The sequence below is a fragment of the Pleurodeles waltl genome, chromosome 1_1 (genome assembly GCF_031143425.1).
Source record: "Pleurodeles waltl isolate 20211129_DDA chromosome 1_1, aPleWal1.hap1.20221129, whole genome shotgun sequence".
Lineage (NCBI taxonomy): Eukaryota > Metazoa > Chordata > Amphibia > Caudata > Salamandridae > Pleurodeles > Pleurodeles waltl.
Genome location: NC_090436.1, coordinates 255,215,297 through 255,239,962, shown reverse-complemented (window position 1 = coordinate 255,239,962; position 24,666 = coordinate 255,215,297). Strand labels below are relative to the sequence as shown.

The 24,666-nt window shown below is 47.5% G+C and overlaps 1 protein-coding gene across 2 annotated transcripts in view; it reads left to right on the top strand.

Moving 5' to 3' along the window:
* The window catches only part of PAIP1 (poly(A) binding protein interacting protein 1), a 456,675-nt gene that overhangs the window by 311,846 nt on the left and 120,163 nt on the right, over positions 1-24,666 (top strand). For both annotated transcript variants that reach the window (XM_069221533.1, XM_069221535.1), the window contains exon 8: positions 3,030-3,147. In XM_069221533.1, coding sequence (XP_069077634.1) covers positions 3,030-3,147 — 118 coding nt within the window. The remainder of the gene's footprint in view (positions 1-3,029; positions 3,148-24,666) is intronic.

The following is a 24,666-nucleotide window of genomic DNA, read 5'->3' as shown; positions in this document are numbered from 1 at the left end:
CTCCTCTCCGCCAACCTCGCCACCGTCCCCCCACATCCACCGTACCACAACCGGCGGCAGATCCTTCTCCCACTTCGCCGCCAAGACCTGGAACTCCCTCCCCGTCAACCTATGTCTGACCCAGGACCTCCTGACCTTCAGGAAGCATCTCAAGACCTGGCTTTTCGAGCAGTAGAACCCTCCTCCCCCCCAACCCACCTCCCTGAGACCCTATTGGGTGAGTAGCACGCTTAACAAATGATTGATACCAGGCCACCAATATGGACCTAGTTATTTGGGTGGTTTTTTGGGTTTTTTCTAAGCACATGGCTCCACTCATATTTGTTCAAATGTTAGCTTCAATTGGTGCAGTTTTTGAAACTTACTTGCACCACTGATTTCCCCCACTGCAGTGCATTCTGTGGTTTTAAATGTAGCATTTTTGTGTTATTGTACTCTTTACTTCATCTAGCAAGGACTATTAAAAGCTTCAGCAGTGGAAGCTGCTGCGTGGTTAACAAATTATTACATCCCTCAGCAGAGTCAATGTTTGCTTCCTATGCCCAGTTCAGCTGCCATTTGATATCTGTGGTGCTAAACAGAATTATTGGTGGGTAACAGGAAATTACAGGGATGTTTTTTACCAAGGGGTTCTGAGTGACATCAAATAGACAACAAGAGCGAAGCTTGAGTTTTCTATAATGTCACTAAGATCTCTGAGGAGAAAAACATGCACTTAATCCACTTTTTCACATCTCTATTTTATGTTGTGTATGGCCCACAAAATCTTCTGCCCCTGTTTTCAACTACTATGCACCAACAGAGGAGTAATGGAGAAACCATACAAAACATGGCCTCTGTGTCCAATATGCAAACAAATGCCTGGCCTCCTGCCATCCAATCCCTCCACTCTCTGTGGCCTCCTCTCTGAGAGTCTTGAATTCCTTTTGGACGTAGCAACAGTGGGTAACAAGATCTGTTACCGTTTCTACATCATTGCAGTGAACTACTTGATTTAGAATCCAGCCATTCACGCTGAAGGCGCTCTATGAGAGAATGTTATGTATGGCACTCATAGAGAGCCATTAGCGGGAAAAAAATGGATTCTAATTCCAGAAATTCACTGCTATGACGTTGTACCAGTGGGTAACAGAACTTTTTAACCAATGTCACTATGTCATAAAGGAATTCAAGGCTGCTCTGGCAGGGCTCTCTGAGAGCCTGGCAGAGTGGCACTGAAAGCGAAGCTTTTAGAGGGAAGTGAAGGGAAGGCACATAGAGTGTTAGGGTTAGGTGGCTGGAGACCACGTATTTGTATTTTATTTTTTTCAGACAGGGAGGAGAGGTCATGTTACGTTGTTGTGAGGACCTTTTGGACCCAAGTTGGTTCCCCATGTTTTAGCTTCATTTTATATTTCGTATTTGATAACGTTTTAGCTGCACTACTATGACATTTACACACATTTCACGCATGATATCTTTCTGCAAATATGTGGTACAAATTGCTTATTTAGTCTTTGCATAACATCTCAGTACTTTCTGTTCAAGGCTAGGATCACTGTACACGATATCCTAGTTCTTGTGTTGTCCGTTAAGGAGACAGTTTGTGACATGTAGACACAGCATTGAGCTGTTCTTCTAACACAACATGGCTTTATTTAATAAACGGTGCACTGACACGGTCTTCAGATATGGGACTGGGGCTAATCCCTTAGATCAGGCCAGGCAGAAAAGTACACCCACTATGCTGTCAGTATAGCCTTAGTGTTGGTAGGTACCCCTAGAATCTCTAGAATTTCTAGACTTAATTTGCCATGGTTGGATTATTCACTGTCTTTACCATGTTCATCATGCTGGTCCCTTTGCTTTGTTTAATCTGCCTAATTACCGCAGCTTCTTCGCTTTATGCAAGATTTCATTTGTTTTCAGTTAATATATTGAAAACTCAGTTTGTATATCTTTTGTGTTTTCACCTGGCCATGCATGAGTAATACAATGAGAGGGTGAGATCTGTTTCCACGACTTCCCCGAATACTCAAGGGTATCATGTTTAGGTTTCCGCTATCACCATCAACCCCACTTGGTTTAGATGTTCAGGTGAGGCACTGTGAGCTAGCCAGGAATTGGGCCAACAGCTCCTGGTGGTGGGGGATGGAGTTTGTCCCCCCACATTCTGAAGTTCTGTTGTCCTAATATGCAGTCCTGTTACCTTAGTAGGAACTGCATAACAGTGTATGACTCTGCCATTACTCCTCTCCACCTTTATAGCATTTGAGAGTAGGGGCTTCGAGTTTTGGGGGCCATACATAAAATAACATTATAGTTAAGTTAATCTGCATGTGAGAACATCATAAACAACACAAGCTTTGCTCTTTTTGTCCATTTGATATCACTCAGAATCCAGTACTCACTCTCAGATTCAATTGAATGTCACTCAGAATTCAGTACTTGTAAGGTTAAAACTCTAATTTAAGGTATGCCTGCAGTTAAAATAGTATTGCTCCTCTCCTTTCCCATCGAATAAGCCCAGTGACTAAATTTATTGAAGATGGCACAGCCACTTCATTGAGATTGCGATTGTGGACAGCTTACCCTTGCCTTGACCATCACGTGTGCCTCATCACATCCACTAGTTGTTCCAATCAACAGTTGGAGCCATTACGGTCTACATTTTGCTCTCCCTCCATGCAGCACAGTTCGGTGCTTATTTATCTACCTTTTGCGCCTACATGTTTCTCTTCATGATTTTATGTCGGAGAAACAATAGGCATGTTTGTTTGAGCCTACGTTGTTGTTGTAATCCCCTGCCTATGTGTTGGTTCACATTGCATGAAATTCATGACGTTACAGCACTCCGGTGCCTGGGTAACGTTCTCTATTTTGCGCTCAAGTTTTTGTTGCCATTTGCAGTGTTGTGTTCACTTCTAGTCGTTCTTGGTCTCATTTGAGCTTGCATACGTCTAAACTAAAGGTTAAAGATTATTGAGATTTATATTCGTAATGTTTACAATAAAGCACTCTTTTTTTTTTTTTTTTTTTTTTTACTGCAGAGATGTAAAACAAATGCTTTTGAAGTTAGTGGAGCTTCGGTCAAGCAATTGGGGAAGAGTTCATGCAGCCTCCTCATACAGCGAAGCAACACCAGAAAATGATCCCAACTATTTTATGGTATGCTTGTATTTCGTCCTGTAAAATGTATGTTCTGTTAGTGTCATTCACTGATGCTTGTGCATAACTAAAGAAAAAATTCGAAATGTTCAGTTTTGTAGTTCTGTACTTTCTCGAGCTGAACACTTTAAATTGTGTACGTGACACAAAGGAAACCTTCTTCACATTTGTTTTTTTTTAAATGTGGCAACAATATTTTTGGTTGGTTACGATTGCCATATATTTCTGTTATTATTCAGTGACACAGTAATTATGTATTTGTGCTTCTGTTTTTGAGAAGTGCTTTACATAAAACATGTTTGCATGAAATCATTATTGGTCTTTGTCTATATTAACAATACTGTCCCTTTCATAAAAATCATTATCCCTCTTAAAGAACAGGAGCCTGAGACAGTCTTGCCAGAATTAGTTTGTAGCCCCAGCACATGTTAATTGATCACCAGGGTTCCTCATCATCTTTGGCACCAAATGACTCTGTCTGGCAAAGGAGTTAGAAATACCTCTCCGGTAAATTAAAGTTACAAGAAAGTTTACCTACTTTATAATTCCTTCAATTACTAATCTTGTTTGCTCATTAATTTTATAATTTCGTTATAAGAGTATTCTAATGAGTGACACAATGTTCGTTTTCAAACCTATTTTTCCACTCTATTTATGTTAGATGAGGCTTATTCCTTTTTCTTGACTCCTTTGTCTTCACGATAACATCATTTTTGCTAAACAGTATCTCAGAACAGTTTCTGCAATCTTTTCAGTTACATGCACTGTCAATCACTTTGTTTTATGAGACAATTATATGAGTTCATTGTTTTCATGTGTTATGGCATATACAGTATTGGTTTGTTCTGATAGGCAGTCCGGTCCGCATATTCCTCACCTTGAAACTTGAACCTTTTCTGGATCTCCTGAGTGCTAATAGATTGTGCTGTACTGCTCTAGCTACAGCTCATGACCCTCCTCTGTATGAGACCTGAGCCAGTCATATGAGATGCCACCCTGCACTCTTACACCAGTCCTTCTGTTTCCACACACTTGAATACAGAGCTGGAGATTCTTTCTTTACTGTGTAAAGTCCTCTGATTCTGCTTTTCAGTAAATTGTTGCTTCCTAAAAGCAGTTTTCAAGTGATGTTGCTGCTGTCGGAAACAGATATTGATCTTGGGTGCCCTTGTCTGTCTTTGGATCAAAAGCACAACTAGAGTTCCTGCGATTATTGTGACCTTATGCATTTCCAGCAGTCAAGACGAGGGAAGCCAAACTACTCATTGCTCAGGCCTGCAGCCATCAGGGTTTTTTGCTTATGACAGGTCACCAACTACAATTTAGTTATCAATAAAGAAGCACTCCAACTAGACATCCTTCCAAAAAATAACTAAAATCATCCCAAACAAATGTTGGCATACCCCCTATGCATTGCTTCCATGTGATGGGCAGGTCTTAAAGTCAGCAGTGCTGTTACCTGACTGCAGCCTCAGAGTTCTTTGAAGCCATTGCTGGTCTCCGTGAAGCCATGGCTGGAATTTGCACTAGTCGGATGATCTACAGAAAGTGGCAGTTCTTACATAAACGATGCTTCAGATCTTCTGCTCTTCTATTCCTCTCACCTTGTCTCCCTTCTAGCCACAAGGAGACTTTGGCACCCTCTAATTGGACCTTTGTCTGCATCGGTGAACCCCTTTTCGAGATGTTTCATAGCTACTTTCTTTCTGTTGCTCTGCTAATTGCTTTAGTACCAATAGGGGTGTTGGCACCACATTGTCTGCCATCACCTTTGGATCCAAAGACACAGTATGCTCTTTACAAAGCTAGAGAGAAAGTCACAGCTTCTCTCTAGGTAATCCCATGAGCAAGCCTCTGCCACGTGCCCTGTTTAACACCAATTTTGACTGTAAACATATGTCTTCAGTTGTTCCACCTACACCGATTACAGTGATAGGTGGGCAACCTCCTCTCTCCATGTAGTGATGACGGCATTAATATTGATTTTTGAGATGCTTGTGGGCTGGGGACCCTTCCTGAAGTGGCATTCTCTCAGGTCCATCCTTCTGAGGAGGCTGCCTCATTCACAGCAGTTATTGGCAAAACAACTGTACTACTGGCACTTCTTCTTCCCATTAAAGAGTTCAAGAATAATTAATTACCAGCTATTCTGCAGTCTGTTTTTCGTTACAGTGGTTCTCCATCAATAATCTTAAGCACTGAATACTCCAGCGTGGAGATCGAGGAGCACTTCTTCCTAATGTCTCAGTTGAATCTTCGACTTACTTGAGAAGGCCAGATTTTTATTTTATATATAACCAGTTCCATTAATTTGCTTTTGAAAAATGCAAATGTACCTTTAACAGATCACTAGAAAATTAGGCAATATTAAAAAAAAAAAATCTTATACAAACCTTTTTTAAGGTAAACGAAGGGAATTGAATCACGACAATGTAGCCATATAGGCTTCAGCTATGCTTAGGTGAATAGTGACACCCTGCCTTTAAGGGCTCCCACCCTCCTGTGTCCTGTCATGCCCTGAACTGCATAGTTCGCTCATTTGTTCTGTTTTTCCATCTCCCAGTGGCCAGATCGTGGAGCGCTGACCTCTGTATTTTTTTGCCCTTTTTCTTTGAAGTCTCTTTTAAACATCTTCACCCTCTTTTGATGTTTAGAGGTTTTCCCTCTTCCTTTTCTGACAGAAATTATTAATTTTCTCAAAAATGTTTGACAAATGTCCGCCAGGTCGCAGGAAAATGGCAAAGCGGATCTTCCTTGTCTCTGTATTCTTTACCTTTGCGAAACTCATGTCACCGACTGCTGTAAAAATAGCAAAAATTTGCACACTGAAGAACAGTGAAAACATTTGCCTTCACGGGATAGAGGAACTGTCAAACAGCAAGAGTCCTTGTCTCAATGAAGTGGAAGATCAGGAGAAATAGGAGAGGGACATCCCTTAACCAGTGCTCCTGTCCTGATCTCCGAGTACTCCCAAAGGGGGAAATCCAAAAAGAAGATTCATGAAAGGTGGAGGCATCCCTCTTTGACATCGAAGCAAAGTACAACACCAAACTGTTCACTTTCAAGGGCTGGGTTGACAACAATCTCCAAGAGGTCAAGGCATTAGACATTGAGGAAGTGTTAGAAAATGGGTCTCTAGTTGGCAGAGGCTCTGTCCAAGTAGGGACCAGGTAAGTCAGATACACTCCCTAAATTAACCTGTGCTCACCCTCTGGTGGCTTGGCACAGAGCAGTCAGGCTTAACATAAGAAGCAATGTGTAAAGTATTTGTGCAGCACACCACTAAAAAGACTCCACACCTGTTTACACAATAGAGAACACTTTTCTGAGTAAAACAAGACCAAAACAACAAAAATCCAATAAGTAGAAGTCGAGATATGATTTTTTTAAAGAATAAATGTGAAAGTAGTGCATAGAAGTCAAAAGGTTGGAGAACAAGATGGTTGCTGAATAAACAGCTGGTGGCCCCTCCCTCTGGATGCTGCGCAGATGGACGTTAGAGCCGAGTGAGCGCATCCGCGCTGGATTGAGCTTTGTTTTTTGTCTTCACGCCACAATCCCTCCCCCTTCTTTTGTTGCCGGATTTGGAGGTTTTGGAGACTCACGGATATTGGCACAGCGAAGGAGAAATGGGTTCATGGCAGCTGGAGGTAAATCTTTCTACTTTACGTGTTGCAGTAACACTAACTTTTTAACACAAGCTGCAGTGGTATAGATCAAGAAGCAGACACATCAGACATTTGAATGCAGGGCATGTTTAAGGGGACTCCTGAGGGGGCTAGGCCAAGCCCTTCATGGACATTTAGCAATACGTTAAAGAGTGCTGTGGACCTGTTAAAGAGAGAAATTGGGCATTGGCGAAAGTCGGTGCGAAGGAGCGGCAAATTGATTGGAGCCTGGCCTTGGTTTATGGTGATAGAAATGGCGCCAAAAAATGTAAGGAATGTGGTAGATAAACCTGAGAACGCACGCCAGGCCCGTATGACAAAGGAGGGTAGCGACAGCCACCCTTTTGGAAAACAGGCTACAGGAGGGTCAATAAGGGCAGGCTGTAAGGTCAGTGCTGGGTTTGGGGCCGTGATAGACGCGAAGGATCAGATTAGAGGTGCCCCCAGCCCGACAATAAAACAAGAGATAGATTACAGAATAAGACACAACCAAACATAACTGACTTTCTGGCCTATGGGGACCCTTTTCCCTTCTCTAAGGATGCTCCTACCATCATGGAGGCCCCGGGGGGTGGGTAAGCCGTGGGGAAAAAGACTTATGTGCTGACATAAGGCTGGCTGAGGGCAGCCTGGACTCTAACAACCCACAGGACTGTGGGGAAGGGCAAATAGAAGAAGCTAAGAATTTGGAGCAGACAAGTGTAGGAAGTTGGCTCTGTATATACTATTTCAAAGTAAGAAATAGTGTGCACAGAGTCCAAGGGTTCCCCTTAGAGGTAAGATAGTGGCAAAAGTAGATAATTCTAGTGCTCTATTTTGTGGTAGTGTGGTCGAGCAGTAGGCTTATCAGAGGGTAGTGTTACGCATTTGTTGTACACACACAGGCAATGAGTGAGGAACATACACTCAGACTTACTACAGGCCAATAGGTTTTTATATTGAAAAATATATTTTCTTAGTTTATTTTAAGAACCACAGGTTCAAGATTTACATTAAACACTTTAAATGTAAGGTACTTCACTTAGATACTTTAGGAGCTTTGATTAAAAGCAATATCATATACAGTCTTTGTAAAAATGGCAATAAGCTATTTTCAAAGTGGACACTGCAAAAATCAACAGTTCCTGGGGGAGGTAAGTAAAGGTTAGACTAGGAGGTAAGTAAAACTCTTACAAGTCTCAGTTCTGGGGCTTAGGCAGCCCACCGTTGGGGGTTCAAGGCAACCCCAAAGTTACCACACCAGCAGCTCAGGGCCGGTCAGGTGCAGAGGTCAAAGAGGTGCCCAAAGCACATTGGCTCCTATGGGGAACAGGGATGCTCCGGTTCCAGTCTGCCAGCAGGTAAGTACCTGTGTCCTCAGGGGCAGACCAGGGGGATTTGTAGAGCACTGGCGGAGACACAAGTAGGCACACAAAACACACCCTCAGCGGCACAGGGACGGCCGGGTGCAGTGTGCAAAGCAGGCGTCTGGTTTCAGGTAGGAAACAGTGGAGGGACCCGGGGGTCATTCTAGCAGTGCAGGCAGGCAGGCACAGGGGGGATGGTGGGGTATCTCGGGGCAGCCACCACCTGGGCTAGGCAGAGGGTCGCCTGGGGGTCACTCCTGCGTCAAAGTTTGGTTCCTTCATGTCCTGGGGGCTGCGGGTGCAGTGTTGGTTCCAGGCGTCGGGGTTCCTTGTTACAGGCAGTCACGGTCAGGGGGAGCCTCTGGATTCTCTCTGCAGGCATCGCTGTGGGGGCTCAGGGGGGCTACTCACGGGCTCGTAGTCGCCAGGGAGTTCTCCCTGAGGTGTTTGTTCTCTGGATCTCGAGCCGGGGGCGACAGGTGCAGAGTGGGAAGTCGCACGCTTCCGGCAGGAAATGTGCAGTCTTTGAAAGTTGCTTCTTAGTTGCAAAGAAGTAGCTGGTTTTGAACAGGGCCGCTGTTCACTGGAGTTTCTTGGTCCTTTAGTCCAGGGCAGTCCTCTGAGGCTTCAGAGGTCGCTGGTCCCTGTCAGAGGCGTCGCTGGAGCAGGTTTTCGAATTTGGAGACAGGCCAGTAGGGGTGGGGCCAAAGCAGTTGTCGTCTTCCTCCTTCTCTGCAGGCTTGTAGGTCAGCAGTCCTTCTTGTTTCTTCAGGTTGCAGGAATCTGATTTCCTGGGATCCAGGGAGCCCCTAAATAGGGAATTTAGGGGTGTGTTTAGGTCTGGGAGGGCAGTAGCCAATGGCTACTGTCCTTGAGGGTCGCTACACCCTCTTTGTGCCTCCTTCCTGTAGGGAGGGTGGCACATCCCTAATCCTATTGGGGGAATCCTCCAAACTCAAGATGGAGGATTTCTCAAGGCAGGGTCATCTCAGTTCAGGACACCTTAGGTGCTGTCCTGACTGGTGGGTGACTCCTCCTTGTTTTTCTCATTATCTCCTCCAGCCTTGCTGCCAAAAGTGGGGGCAGTGGCCAGAGGGGCGGGCATCTCCACTAGCTGGGATGCCCTGGGGCGCTGTAGCAAAAGGGGTGAGCCTTTGAGGCTCACCGCCAGGTGTTACAGTTCCTGCAGGGGGAGGTGAGAAGCACCTACACCCAGTAAAGGCTTTGTTCCTGGCCACAGAGTGACAAAGGCACTCTCCCCATGTGGCCAGCAACATGTCTGGTGTGTGGCAGGCTGGCAGAAACTGGTCAGCCTACACTAGAAGTCGGGTAGGTATTCAGAGGGCATCTCTAAGATGCTCTCTGGGTGTATGTTACAATAAATTGCACACTGGCATCAGTGTGCATTTATTGTGCTGAGATGTTTGATACCAAACTTCCCAGTTTTCAGTGTAGCCATTATGGAACTGTGGAGTTTGTGTTTGACAAACTCCCAGACCATATACTCTTATGGCTACCCTGCACTTACAATGTCTAAGGTTTTGCTTAGACACTGTAGGGGCATAGTGCTCATGCACATATTCCCTCACATGTGGTATAGTGCACCCTTCCTTAGGGCTCTAAGGCCTGCTAGAGTGGTGACTTACCTATGCCACAGGCAGTGTGAGGTTGGCATGGCACTCTGAGGGGAGTGCCATGTCGACTTAGTCATTTTCTCCCCACCAGCACGCACAAGCTGAGAGGCAGTGTGCATGTGCTGAGTGAGGGGTCCCCATGGTGGCATAAGACATGCTGCAGCCCTTAGAGACCTTTCCTGGCATCCGGGCCCTTGGTACCAGGGGTACCAGTTACCTGAGTGCCAGAGTTGTGCCAACTGTGGAGACAAAGGTACAGAACACTGGTGCTGTGGCCTGGTTAGCAGGGACCCAGCACACTTTCAAATCATAACTTAGCATCAGTAAAGGCAAAAAGTTAGGGGGTAACCATGCCAAGGAGGCATTTCCTTACAACAATGCAGTCTGAAAATCTCACCGCGTACAATAATGAGCAAGAAGAAAGGGCAAAGGAAACCCACAACTTGGTTAAAGAATGTCCTGAATTTCACGACAGAAAATGAATAGTGCGGGTGAAGACTAGAATCGCTTCGGGGAAGGATATGGATAAAGACTAGACATTTAAGACCGGAAAAGTGGAGAATGATGGGAGGAATACTGATTGGTCAAAGGAGGGGGGGTTACATTTTATTCATTAACAGAAGAGTCAGAAGCAGCTAGTAGCGGATATGATCTGAATGAGGAGGATGGCAGCGGCTCATCGGAGGCTGAGAGTTTATCCCCTGCAGTGGGACCCACAGTGAGGCCGCAACGCCGACACTGTAAGCGTATAACGTCCAGAACCGGCTCCGCTGGCATCGCAGGTTCTCCCGAGGGGTGCGCTGCGATGCTTAAGTGGGACTACTCAGGAATTAGACTGTCGCAATCTGAGAGAGATTCTAAGGCTCCCAGAGATACGGTTTTGACTCCCAATATAACTGCGCGAGAAAATTGCCCGGATGAGCGGACAGATAATATGGCTGGCACAGACACAAAAATGCTACAGCTGATATACAGTACAGTAAGGGAACTGCATACAGAGACACGTGCAGAAAGCCGAATAGCTCAGGTGGCCACCAAGCAACTACAGGTCACAGTTTGGAAGATAGCTAAATCCTGCTCCGAAATAGAAGAGAAACTGAACACTGTTGAGAGCCGTACCTCAGTGGTAGAGGGAGAGTTGGTGGCTCTGAGGGAGCATGTAGACGCTCAAGGGGGACAATTAACAGATGTCATGTGAAAGCTGGAAGATTTCGAGAATAGACAGAGGAGAAATAATCTACGTTTTTTGGGGATAGAGGAAGGGGCACAGGGAAATATTAGGGCATTTATGATTAACCTGTTACGCAGTGCCTTTCCAGATTTTGTAAACTGGGACTGGGAGACAGAAATCCAGAGTCCATAGACTTCCTTTCGGCGTTGGTAAAACATAATTGAACTAGAAGCTGGGTGGGGGAGTAAAGATGTGTGGTTGAATGAAGAGCAGCTACTCGGGGAGGGGTTCTGGACCGGCATCATCAGTTGCCATCATTCAGGCCAGTGGTGGCCTGATTGCTCATTTGGTAGGGAGGGTGGGGGAGGTTGGGTGGGGAGTTGTTGGGAGGAGGGTGGGGAGGGGAAGAGGTAGGGGATGCTGTTCGGGTAGGGGGGTGTTAGGGCAGGTGGGTGGGGATATGAAGAAAAACGGAAAATAGGAGATGTGCTGTTTGAGGTTAATAGAGATGAAAGAGATGAGAGAAGAGAGAGCTGCTCAAGGCATGAAAAAGGTAGAGGGAAGCCATCTGAAAGGCAAAACAAAAACAAATCTGGAATTAAGAAAAAGGAAAAATGGGCGTATTTGCAGAGAAGCGAGTTTAAGGGGTAAATGACAAGACTCCGAATTGCATCAATTAATATATGTGGATTAAATGATCCCCGGAAAAGGCAAAAAGTTGTTGAAGATTTGAAAACTCTTAGGGCTGATATATATTGCTTTCAGGAGACACACGTAGAATATACCAATAGAGGGATTCTAGGCTCACTTGGCATGAGGATGGCAGTTTGCACCGAACAGAATGTCAAGACCAAGGGGGTGGCGATCTTAGATGGGAGCAATAGATGAAAGTTTGCGAGGCAGAGGGCAGAAAGAAATGGAAGATGGGTGGCAGCGGAGTGTCATTATGGGAAATGTTCCTTTACCCTGTGCTCTATATATGGTGCAGTAACGGATGATCTCGCAGTGATGGATTTTCTGGTGATGGAATTGGCGGAATGGCCTTCCCCTTATATTCTCTGCGGTGATTTTAATCCTAATGGGTCCTGGGATGGCCTAAGAGACCTGTTTGATGTCACTCCTAAGATGTATCATGGTCGTAAGCCTCGGGTATATAAAGCTGTGGTTGGGTTGCAGAAGGAATTACGGTTAGTGGATGCCTGGGTAAAGCTATGTGCACCGGACCCTGGGTATACATATGATTCGGCTCCCCATGTGAAGTTGGCTCGACTAGATTATTTTTTAATATCCCCTGAATTGTTAGCAGGAGCCGGTATGGAATTATACCCACGGTTTATGGCAGACCACAACTCTATTAATACTGGAAGTTGATCTAGATGGCTTTAAGAATAAGATTAGGAAGTTGACTTTTGAGAGAGGGCTCCTTAATGATACAGAATATTGTACCTTTATGAAAATTGGATAAGGGAATTCTTGGAGTTTAATCAGAGGACTGCTCCACTTGAGATTATCTGGGACACCTTAAAGGCTGGGTTACGGGGGGAAAATCTGAGCTTTAGCCTCAGGAGACGGAGATACACTCAAGCTTTGATTAAAGACGCATATATAAAACTCAGAGTAGCAGAAAATCAGCTGATCTTGGTTATTAGGGGGGGGGAGACACGAATAACGTTTTGGAGTAGATAGCTATTACAAAAGCAGCAATAAATGAAACTTCAGCAAAAAAGAGAGCAGCGTCGCTATGTCAGTTCGGGAGTCCATGTGGGGGTCATTGGGCCCTTGCACACGTTGCAGATCGAACTCTGGCTGATGAAGTCAGGAGCGCTGGCGTGGATGGCGTCTGGCTGCAGTGCGCAGCGGGATGATGCGACGTCCGGTGCCCACAGGTCACAGTGCAGGCAGCAGCTCGGCAACAGCGGTATCGGTGAGACCAGGGCTGCAGTGTGAAGCGGGGCGGAGCAACGTGTGTTGTCACCAGGTCACGGTGCAGGCAGTGTCGTCGTCATTGCTGAAGCGCTTTCATCTGTGGACTCAAGTCAGCGGTGCAGCATGGGATGGGCTCCGTGCGGCACCCACGGGTCTCGGTGCAGACAGGGACTTCTGTTGACGACATTGGAGTTGATGGTGCTGGTGTCGGTGAACTGGGGCTGCGGTACGGGAGGGTGGTTTGTGTTCCTCACAATCGGTGTCCACGGGCCACGGTACAGGCAGCTGTGTGGGTGTCAGCAGGAGCGTCATCGTCGGGGATGTCCCAGCTGTGGTGTGAGCAAGATGATGCCGGAGTGCGGGGCCCACAGGTCACGGTGCGAGCAGCCGTTCGGTGAAGTTGTCCGATGACTACATCGGTGAGACCAGGGTCAAGGTGCAAAGCGGGGCAGTGCGGCTCCGTGCCGCGTCGGCATGTCACAGTGCAGGCCAGCGGTGTTGTTGACTGCATCACAGTGGTTTTCCTTCCAGAACAGCACAAAGCACACAGTTCCCAGTGCTGTAGGCAGATGAAACTGATGTCTTTGAGATCAAGCTCTACTCCAAGCCCTTTGAGAACTTTCTTAGGCAGGCTACACAGCAAAGTTCACCCTTTGCTCTCTTTTAAGGCTGAAGAAGCAACTGCAGAGCAATCCACCAAAGTAACACACGCAAAGGGACAGTACTCCTCCTCCAGCTCTTCACCTTGGCAGAGGTTCCTCCTGATTCGAGAAAAATTCTATAAGTCTGGGGTTTTGGGTCCAATACTTATACCCCTTTCTGCCTTTGAAGTAGGCAAAAGTAAAAGGAACGTCTCAGTTGTTTTCAAGATCCTTCCTTGTCCAGGCAATGCCCCAGTCACACCAGGGGGTTGGAGACTGCATTGTGTGAGGGCAGGCACAGTCCTTTCAGGTGTAAGTGACCACTCCTCCCTCCACTCTAGCTCAGATGGCTCATCAGGATATGCAGGCTACACCCCACAGCTCCCTTTGTGTCACTGTCTAGAGGGAATTCACAACAGCCCAACTGTCAGTCTGACTCAGACGTGGAATACACAAGCAGGCAGAGGTACAGAATGGTTTGAGCAAGAAAATGCCCACTTTCTAAAAGTGGAATTTTCAAACAAACAATTTAAAAACAAGCTTTACCAAAAGATGTTTTTTTAAAATTGTGAGTTCAGAAACCCCAAACTCCACATTTCTATCTGCTCTCAAAGGGAAACTGCACTTTAACGATAATCAAAGACAGCCCTATGTTAATCTATAAAAGAGATAGGCCTTGCATCAGTAAAAAACAAATTTGGCAGTATTTCACTGTTAGGACATGTAAAACACATCAGTACATGTCCCACCTTTAACATACACTAGACCCTGCCCTTGTGGCTACCTTGTGGGTGCCGTACATGTAGTAAAAGGGAAAGTTTAAAACTGCACACACTGCAGTGGCAAGTCTGAGACATGTTCACAGGGCCACTTTTGTGGGTGGCACAATCAGTGCTGCAGGCCCTCTAGTAGCATTTGATTTACGGGCCCTGGGCATCTCTAGTGCACTTTACTAGGGACTTACCAGTAAATCAAATAAACCAATCAACCGTATAATTTACACAGAGAGCATATGCACTTTAGCACTGGTTAGCAGTGGTAAAGTACCCAGAGTCCTAAAGCCAACAAAAACTGGTAAAAAGAAAAAAAAATAGGGGAAATGAGGCAAAAAGTTTAAGGATGACTCTGCAAAAAGGGCAGTTTCAAACAACACCTTTCCAGGTGCGAGGGGCCATGAGAACTACTACTTATTCAGCTACAGCACACATACCCACCCCCAGCCTTATTAGTGTTATTTGGAGATCCATGTCAGGGACATGTGTTATTTCGGCCCGCTGTTGCACTCCTGGACCTCCTGGTAACAGCATTGCTTGTTTGCTGTGTGTCCCCCCAACAACTCTTAGAGTTGGAGGTCATCTGGGGAGTAGCTGGGCTCATGGAGGACCACCAGTCCATCATCGTCCTTCATTTGGGGATTGCTCCACATCACGCTCCTTGTGTCTTCACAGACCAGCTTTTGCGGCACACAATCTCTTCCAGCTAGCTTCTATCTGTCCCACAGCCACAGGATCTGGCTCATCCTTGTGACCGTCATAGGCATGCGCAGCAGCAGAAATTCTCCTTTGAGAGCAGGCTCCACATCCGCCAGACCGAGCAAGAATCATCAACAGAGGACTATTCAGCTGCTCAGGAGGTGACGCCCAGACAGACATAGACATTAGGAACTTTTGGTCGAGGTGAAGACGAGTCTATCAGCCATTGATGCAAAACTGGACATTCTCACTACCCATCTGGACTACATAAAACACCTTGTGCATAAGCACAAAACCAGATTGGACCACTTAGAAAACTGGGTTTCAGGTGACAATGCCCAGGCCGACTCCAAGGAACACCTCTTGCTAATGGATAAGATCATCGAGGACCTTATAAAAGCCAAAAATTAGGATTTAGAAACCAGATCGGAATGGAACAATCTTAAGATCACTGGTCTCCCTGAATCCACCTCCATCAACAAAATGGAAGACTTTGTGAAGTCCCTGCTCTGTGAGTTCTTAGGTGAGGCCCTCTCTCTGGTTTTCAGAGTGGAGTGAGTGCACCGTTCGCTGGAGCTGCGTCCCCCTCCAGTGGCTCCAGCCTGCCCTATTGTCACACAACTTTTAAACCACAGGACTCAGGATACCATTCTGATACTTGAACAAGGCCGACGGTTGATCGCCTGTCAGGGAAATTAACTCTACTTCTGTCCTGATTTTACTCAGTCCAGGCAGGCAGTGCGTGGAGAGTTCCTACCAGCAAAATAATACTTCCAAAGGCAGATATTCCCTACTCTCTTCTATAATTGGCGAAGCCGCGCATTCCGTTTGAGGGGAAACCCTTCTTCTTTACTGACGCCAAGTCTGCCCTCAAGTTCGCAGAGCACATCACTGCAAACCAGCTGCCGCCTGGGACTTCCCCGAGTGGTCAAGCAGATAATCCCCTCATCGATAAGAACTGTTGTAATGACTGCCGGATGCTCACTGAGGGACTACTTCTGCAACATACAAATGTCTGGCTTGCTGGAAATGGTCCCCAACTGCGCAGGATGTCAGATTGTCGCCGGGCGCTTGCCATGATCACAGGTTTCACTAGGTAGTTAAAATTAGTCCGCAGTTAAGCAGTGGTTACCCGTGGTAACACGCTCAGAGTCCTAAGGCCACCAGAAAGATACAGCTAAAAACAGGCAGTGAAAGGCAAAAGGTCTGGGGTAAGACGACTCTAAGGATGCCAGGTCTAACATGAAGATTTTTACTTCATGGTGATATTATGATGTCAAGGCACTCAAACTTATTATTGTTTTGGAAAAACTGCAGAGTGGCTCAGAAGTATGAAAGCAAGAAAGTTACCAGCTAGGTCTAACTGGCTAAAAGAGCATGTTCATCATACAGGCCCTCTTCACCTGTGACCATTCCAGATTGTCCAAGTCCTGTTTCACAACCTTCTCCTCATCATCCAGTGACGACGACTCCTCTGCCTTCTCTACCACTTTAATTTCTGTACATCAACAAGCAGTGACTCCATTGTCACCGCCAGGACTATTGTGTCAAGAGGTCTTACGGGCTGCAAAGCATAGGAAAAGTACATAAAGACTGGAAACACCTAATATGACTTTAGAAGTGCTGGCAATGTTAGCATCCTTCCAAATCCATCATGGTACCCGTTTCCATCTCAGAGTTCCAAGTGTGGAAGAGGCAGTATTTAACCCAGCACAATTGAGAATACCTTTCCTGACAGCTGTGTGTTTCTTCGCTCTCATACCAGTTCACACCCTGCCTTAACTTCCCACACTCCTTCTTTGTTTTGGTCTCTCCCTTTGGTTTCCCTCTTTCGGTTTCACTGTGAAAATGTTCTTAGTCTTTACAATTCATTGCACTGGTTTGCTACCTCTACGAACCAGCACCTTGGATATCCCACTGCTACCATCTCCTATGTGTCTGTTGCTGGATTGTTTGCCCACTCTGTGGGTGACGCCTTACCAAAAAATCCAATCATATTGGAGACACATCATCCAGTCCACTTCTGGCTTCTGTTGCTATTCATCACCACCTTCTAGGTCTGTTACAGAGCAACAGTAAGTTCAAGTTCTCTTCCAGGGGATCCTCATCAATAGTCATAAACATTGAAACATTGAATATTCCCGCCCTTGTGCGGGGACCCCGGAGCATATATCAAATATACACATATCATACATGTGTAAAAAATAATCATGCAGGCTATCATGTTAAAAACAAAACAGGCTAAAAATGCTTTATTTCTATGAAGTTTTTTTTTTTTATATTAAATACTACAATAGAGCATAAATATGTACCCAAGCTCCTAAAACTAGGCTTAGTGAAGTGAGCAGTAGCAAACTCTAGAGAAAAAATAGAAAAAACTGCATTGAAAAACACAGAAGCATTCTTAGCCAATAGGCTGCATGCAGGTTAACACAGGAGAACCATAAAAACTTTGGCACCGTGCCTTTAAGACCCTGAGCACCTCCAGTATCCCACCATGCCTCAGGGGTGAAGGAAAGGTGACAGTTGGTTCACAGTTAGGTCAGTTCTTTTTTCCGGCTTCTTCTGAGAGGATCCTGGAGCATTGAGCTCTCAGTTTTTCTGAGTTTTTCTCAGAAAAATTCTTTAAAAAAGCGTTTTTTCACTTTTCACTCGACAAATAATATCTTTGTCTGAGCTAGGAAGGTTTTTTCTGACAAAAAAATGCCTTCTCTTTTTGTCAAATGCCCTGCTTGTGGGAAGAAGGCCCAGTCAGATCCCCACTCTCTGTGCATAGTGTGCCTGCCTCAGAGTCACTGCCCTGACACTTGCAAGTACTGCAAGAACATGTCTAGGAGGACTCTGAAAGACAGAGAGAAGATCCGGCTTCATGGGCTTCAGGAGAGGAAAAGAACATCGTCTTCCTCACTTCCCAGACAGCCAGAAGGCCATTCTCAGGAGAGAATGGCCCGGTCGACGTCGACAGGTAGGAAAGTGCCTGTTTGTTCACCGTCGACGTCGTCGCTACCACCGCCTCACCGGCATAGGTCGACGGCGACACATCCGACGTAGAAGGAAACGGCGTCGAGGGAACATCAGAGCAGGGGCAGGTCTCCGTCGACGTCAACCCGCCGATCGACGTCGAGCCATCGCCGGCGTGCCCGGTCGCCGCCAAAAGCTGTGCGCCCCCCGACATCAGGACACACGACGTCGAGATCACCACGACGGCACGAGAAACATCAGCCGTCGACCTCCCATCGCTCCACGTCGAGGCACACGACGGCGAGCAGGTCGAGGTCCAAGGAGCGTCGTTCGACGTCGAGGCACTCAACGTCAAGGCACTCAACGTCGAGGCAGGACCAACCGGCTGGGCGCCCTCCGACGTCGAAACAACCATCGACGTCGACGCAGGTTTTACCTGTCCCACAGGGAGCAGAACATCGCCCCACGCCAGACAAGGCGCCATCTCCAGTGGTCTCCATACCGAGCGACTCTTCTCGGTCAAGAGCGGCATCATCTGGGCATGTCTCGCCCATCAATCTATCTCCGAGATGGCTGGAGAGCCTCAACAGACCAGCGGCCTCCCCAGATTCGCAGTATTCGCGAATGTATTCACCTACTGCCTCCCTGCCAAGAACGCCATCACCGACAGCCAGGGCAGAACGGGCTCGTTCAGCTCCTCGCCAACCGACCGCGAGGCCTAGACGCTCTGCTACAGCGTCTCGTAGCAGATCTCGCTCTCAACGGAGATCCAGGTCGCGGTCAAGGAGAAGATCACCCTTTTGGTCTTCATCAGGTTCTTCTGTCGGGCGTTACTCACCCACCCTTACAGATTCACCACCTGCTAGAGTCTCACCGGTGGATGATATTACCACATTCAACGAGGTATTGTTAAGAGGAGCGCAGAAACTCAACATAGAGGTTCCAGAACCATCTACCTCCTCATCGATCATCTTTGAGACTCTACAACAGAGATCAGCGTCGAAAAAGTTGCTGCCTCTAGTGCCTGGCTTGCTGCAGCCAACCATGGACACTTTTCTGGCCCCAGCATCGCTTAAGTCTGCCCCGGCTAGGATTCTTAAGAAATACAAGGCTCCAGAACAAGACCCTTTATTCCTTAGAAAGGATCCGCCACCGGACTCGGTGATCATAGCTGCCGCCCGTAAGACCCACTCGGTGGCAGCTTCATCCACGGTACCCCCGGATAAAGAGACCAGGCATCTAGACTCTCTAGGGAGGAAGATATGCGGGACGGCGGCTTCAGCAATGAAGGTCTCCAGTGCGTCTGCGCTCCTGGGCAGGTACGATCGTTCTCTGTGGGATTCCCTCAGTAGATTTACAGAAAAATTGCCCAGAGAAGACAGACAAGATTTCCAGGAGATACTACAAGAAGGATGCCTGGTATCCAACCAGAGAAAAAGAGAAAAAACTACATTGAAAAACAATGGAGCATTCTTAGCCAATAGGCTGCATGCAGGTTAACACAGGAGAACCATAAAAACTTTGGCACCGTGCCTTTAAGACCCTGAGCACCTCCAGTATCCCACCATGCCTCAGGGGTGAAGGAAAGGTGACAGTTGGTTCACAGTTAGGTCAGTTCTTTTTTCCGGCTTCTTCTGAGAGGATCCTGGAGCATTGAGCTCTGTTTTTCTGAGTTTTTTCTCAGAAAAATCCTTCAAAAAGCGTTTTTTCCTGTTTCATTCAACAGATAACATCTTTGTCTGTGTTTGGCAGTTTTTTCCTGACAGAAAAATGCCTTCACTTTTTGTCAAATACCCTTCTTGTGGGAAGAAGAAGGCCCAGTCAGACCCACACTCTCTTTGTATTGTGTGCCGGCCTCAGAGTCACTGCCCTGACACTTGCAAGCACTGTAAGAATATGTCAAAGAGGACTCTGAAGGACAGAGAGAAGATCAGGCTACATGGGCTTCATGAGAGGCAGAAAACATCGTCCTCTTCACTTCCCAGGCAACCAGCAGGCCATTCTCAGGAGAGAATGGCTAGGTCGACGTCAGCAGGTAGGAAAGTACCTGTTTGTTCCCCGTCGACGTCGTCGCTGCCACCGTCTCACCGGCATAGATCGACGGCGACCCACCCGACGTCGAAGGAGACGACGGCGAGGGAACACCATTGCAGGAGCAGATCTCCGTTGACGGCAGCCCGCCGATCGACGTCGAGCCATCGCCGGCGTGCCCGGTCGCCGCCAAAGGCCGTTCGCCCCCAACGTCAAGAGACGCGACGTCGAAATTGCCACGACGGCATGAGAGACATCCGCCGTCGACCTCCCACCGCTCTACGTCGAGGCACACGACGGCGAGTAGGTCGAGGTCCAAAGATCGCTGTTCGACGTCGAGATACTCTACGTCGAGACACTCAACGTCGAGGCAAGAGCAACCGATGGGGCGCCCTTCGACGTCGACACAGCCGTCGACGTCGACACAGATTTTACCTGTCCCGCAGGGAGTAGAACATCGCCCTCCGCCAGCAGACAAGGCCGCACCATCTCCCGTGGTCTCCATACCGAGCGACTCATCTCGTTCAAGAGCGGCATCATCTGGGCATGTTTCGCCCATCAACCTATCTCCAAGATGGCTAGAGAGCCTTAACAGACCAGCGGCCTCCCCGGATTCGCAGTATTCGCGAATGTACTCGCCTACTGCCTCCCTTCCAAGAACGCCATCACCGACAGCAAGGGCAGGACGGGCTCGTTCTGTTCCTCGTCAACCGACCGCGAGGCCTGGGCGCTCTGCTACAGCGTCTCGCAGCAGGTCTCGTTCTCAACGGCGATCCAGGTCTCGTTCACGAAGAAGATCACCCTCTTGGTCGTCGTCAGGATCATCTGTCGGGCGTTACTCCCCCACCCTAACAGATTTTCCACCTGCTAGGGTCTCACCGGTGGATGACATTACCACGTTTAATGAGGTGCTGTTAAGGGGAGCGCAGAAATTAAACATAGAGGTTCCAGAGCCATCTACCTCCTCGTCAGTCATCTTTGAGACTCTGCAGCATAGATCAGCGTCAAAAAAGCTACTGCCTCTAGTGCCTGGTTTGTTGCAGCCAACCATGGACACTTTCCTGGCCCCAGCTACGCTCAAATCTGCCCCGGCTAGGATTCTGAAAAAATATAAGGCTCCCGAACAGGACCCTTTGTTCCTAAGAAAGGATCCGCCACCGGACTCTGTAATATTGGCCGCAGCCCGAAAAACCCACTCGGTGGCATCATCCTCCACGGTCCCCCCCGGATAAAGAGAGCAGGTATCTAGACTCTCTGGGGAGAAAGATGTGCGGTACGGCGGCTTCGGCAATGAAAGTCTCCAGTGCTTCTGCACTCCTGGGCAGGTATGACCGTTCTCTGTGGGACTCCCTCAATAGATTCACAGAGAAATTGCCCAGAGAAGACAGGCAAGATTTTCAAGAGATCCTGCAGGAGGGATGCCTGGATCATCAGCGCGGCGGCAGATGGGGCGGATTTAGCTGCACATGGGTACGCACACGGAATCTGTGCAAGAAGGTCTTCCTGGCTGAGGCTCACTGGCTTGAAACAGGAAGCACAACAACGCATCCTGAACCTCCCATTTGCCGGGAACTCTCTATTCGGTGCCCATGCAGACGAAGAGATGGCCCGCATGAAGACAGAGGTGGATACCTTGAAGGCGGTGGGCCTCGAAAGAAAGAAAGATTTCAGGAGGAGGTACAGGCCGTATGATAGGCGCCCTTTCCAGCAGAGGGTTCAAACCCCTCATTGGGCCCAAAGGTCACAGCAGCGACAGGGACGACCTCTTTTTCAACGAAGAAACACAAGGGAGCGAGGGTCAAGCAGACCTCAACAATCCACTCCAAAAGCACCCACCAAGCAATGAAATCTCGCTTCCCTCGACACTGTACACCACTCCGGTGGGGGGAAGTATTACGGCTTATCTTCACGAGTGGCACTCTATCACAAAAGACAAATGGGTGCTCAATATTGTCGAACATGGCTATTCTCTTCTTTTCAAACAGTCTCCACCACACTTGCCACCAACCAAAGACAATCCATCTCATCTCAGCCTGCTGCACAAAGAGGCTCTCGCCCTCTTACAAAAGAATGCCATAGAAAGGGTTCCACCTGCGTACAGAGGAAAGGGGGTTTACTCCCGTTATTTTCTGGTGCCGAAAAAGGGCCAAGAGGGCGTTTTCAGGCCAATTCTGGACTTACGGCTGCTGAACAAATACATAAGAAAACAGAAGTTCAGGATGCTAGCGCTTCACCAGATTTTCCCTCAGCTACATCAGGGAGACTGGATGTGCTCCATCGACCTGCAGGATGCATATTTTCACATCCCAATAGCTCCCAAGCATTGGAAATTCTTGCGCTTCCAAGTACCGTCACAGCACTATCAGTTCAGAGTTCTACCATTTGGCCTGAAATCTGCCCCACGCGTCTTCTCGAAATGTATGGCGGTGGTAGCGGCACATCTTCGAAAACAAAAGATATTCATCTACCCATACCTAGACGACTGGTTACTGAAGGCTTCTTCTCCGGAGCAGGCAAGAAGCCATCGGGACTTTGTGCTCAGGGTTTGCGAGTCTCTAGGTCTTCAGGTCAATTGCCAAAAGTCAACCTTGATTCCAACACAGAACCTTCACTACCTGGGAGCTATAATAAACACAGAACTCCAAAGAGTGTATCCTTCGGAGGAACGACTATCCTCAATAGACAGGAAGTGTCAGGACCTGTTGAAAGCCAACGCGCCTACGGCACGTCAGATGACATCGCTGCTGGGCTCCATGGCATCATGCATTTTCATTGTCCCAAATGCCAGACTGCACATGAGGCCCCTCCAAGAGGCATTGGAGAGCAACTGGAGCCAAAGGACAGGTCGCTGGGAGGACAGAGTGCGACTACCGGCAGCGGCACTTCAGTCATTGAAATGGTGGATGCACAGACCTCACCTGTCAGCAGGTGCTCCGTTTCACCAGGTAGTTCCATCCGACACTCTGGTAACGGATGCGTCTCTTCAGGGATGGGGGGCTCATCTGGGTCCCCTTCAAGCTCAGGGCCTGTGGTCAGACAAGGACAAGCAGTACCACATCAATCTGCTGGAACTCAGAGCGGTCCATCTGGCTCTCAAGTCTTTCACACCATTAATTCAGGGCAAAACTCTCCTAATACAAACGGACAATACAACCACGATGTATTATTTGAACAAACAGGGGGGAACGAGATCACTACCCCTATCTCGAGAGTCCCAAACGATATGGCATTGGCTCCTGGCCAGAGGAATGTCACTTACAGCGGTTCACCTGCCAGGGCAACAAAACGTGGAAGCAGATTTCCTGAGCAGACACCTAGAGGACGCACACGATTGGGTCCTACACGGCGAAGTCGTCGAATACATCTTCGCTCAATGGGGTCGACCTCAATTGGATCTCTTCGCAGACGAAGTAAACAAGAAATGCCCAGACTTCGCATCCAGGTTCTACCGTCCGGGATCTCGAGGGAATGCCCTGTTGATCGACTGGTCAGGGATATTTCTCTACGCCTTTCCACCGATTCCCCTCATATCGGCAGTGATCAACAAACTTTACAGATCCAGAACCAGAATGATTCTCATAGCGCCACAATGGCCCCGTCAATTCTGGTACACAGATCTCCTCAACCTATCGGAAAAACCTCACAGGAGGCTGCCGTGCAGACCGGATCTTCTGAGCAGAATGGAGGGCAGGATTCTACATCCCAACCTACCCTCTCTGAGCTTAACAGCATGGCTCCTGAATTCCTGCAGTATGGGCACCTAGGGCTCTCACAGGAGTGCATGAACATCTTGAAAGAGTCCAAACGACCTTCCACGCGGCGTTCTTACGCTTTTAAGTGGAAGAGATTCTACATATGGTGCTGTCAACAAGGCCAGAATCCCATACGGGCTCAGGAGGATGTCATACTGTCCTATTTACTTCATCTGGCAAAGTCCGGTCTGCAGGTATCATCTATTAAGGTACATTTGTCTGCCATTACAGCCTATCGTAAGTCACCTTCTCAGGAATCCTTCTTTACGAAACCTGTAGTCAAGGATTTCTTAGAAGGTTTGAAAAAAGTATTTCCGCCCATTCGGAGACCATCTCCTCCATGGGAACTGAACATAGTATTGTCAAAGCTTATGGGCCCTCCTTTTGAACCTATACACAAGGCCTCTTTACAACACCTTACGTGGAAGACGGCTTTTCTAGTGGCCATTACTTCAGCGAGGAGGGTCAGTGAAATCCAGGCCTTGTCTGCAAAAGAACCGTACACGGTTTTTCATGACAATAGAGTGGTTCTACGAACTCACCCATCTTTCCTTCCGAAGGTGGTGTCAGAATTCCATATTAATCAGACCATAACTTTACCGACGTTCTTTCCCAATCCGGAGACTCCGGCAGGGAAAGCATTGCATTCCTTAGACTTGAAAAGAGTGCTGAAATTTTATTTGGATAAAACAAAATCGATTAGACATTCCAACCGCTTGTTTGTAAATTATGGTCATTTGAGGGCAGGAGAGGCAGCATCTAAACAAACTATATCAAGATGGATAGTTTCTTGTATTGTTAATACTTACCAGCTGGCTAATAAACAATTACTAGCTACGCCTAAAGCGCATTCCACAATGGGAAAAGCAGCTACTGCTGCCCTCCTTAACAATGTTCCAATATCTGAGATTTGTAAG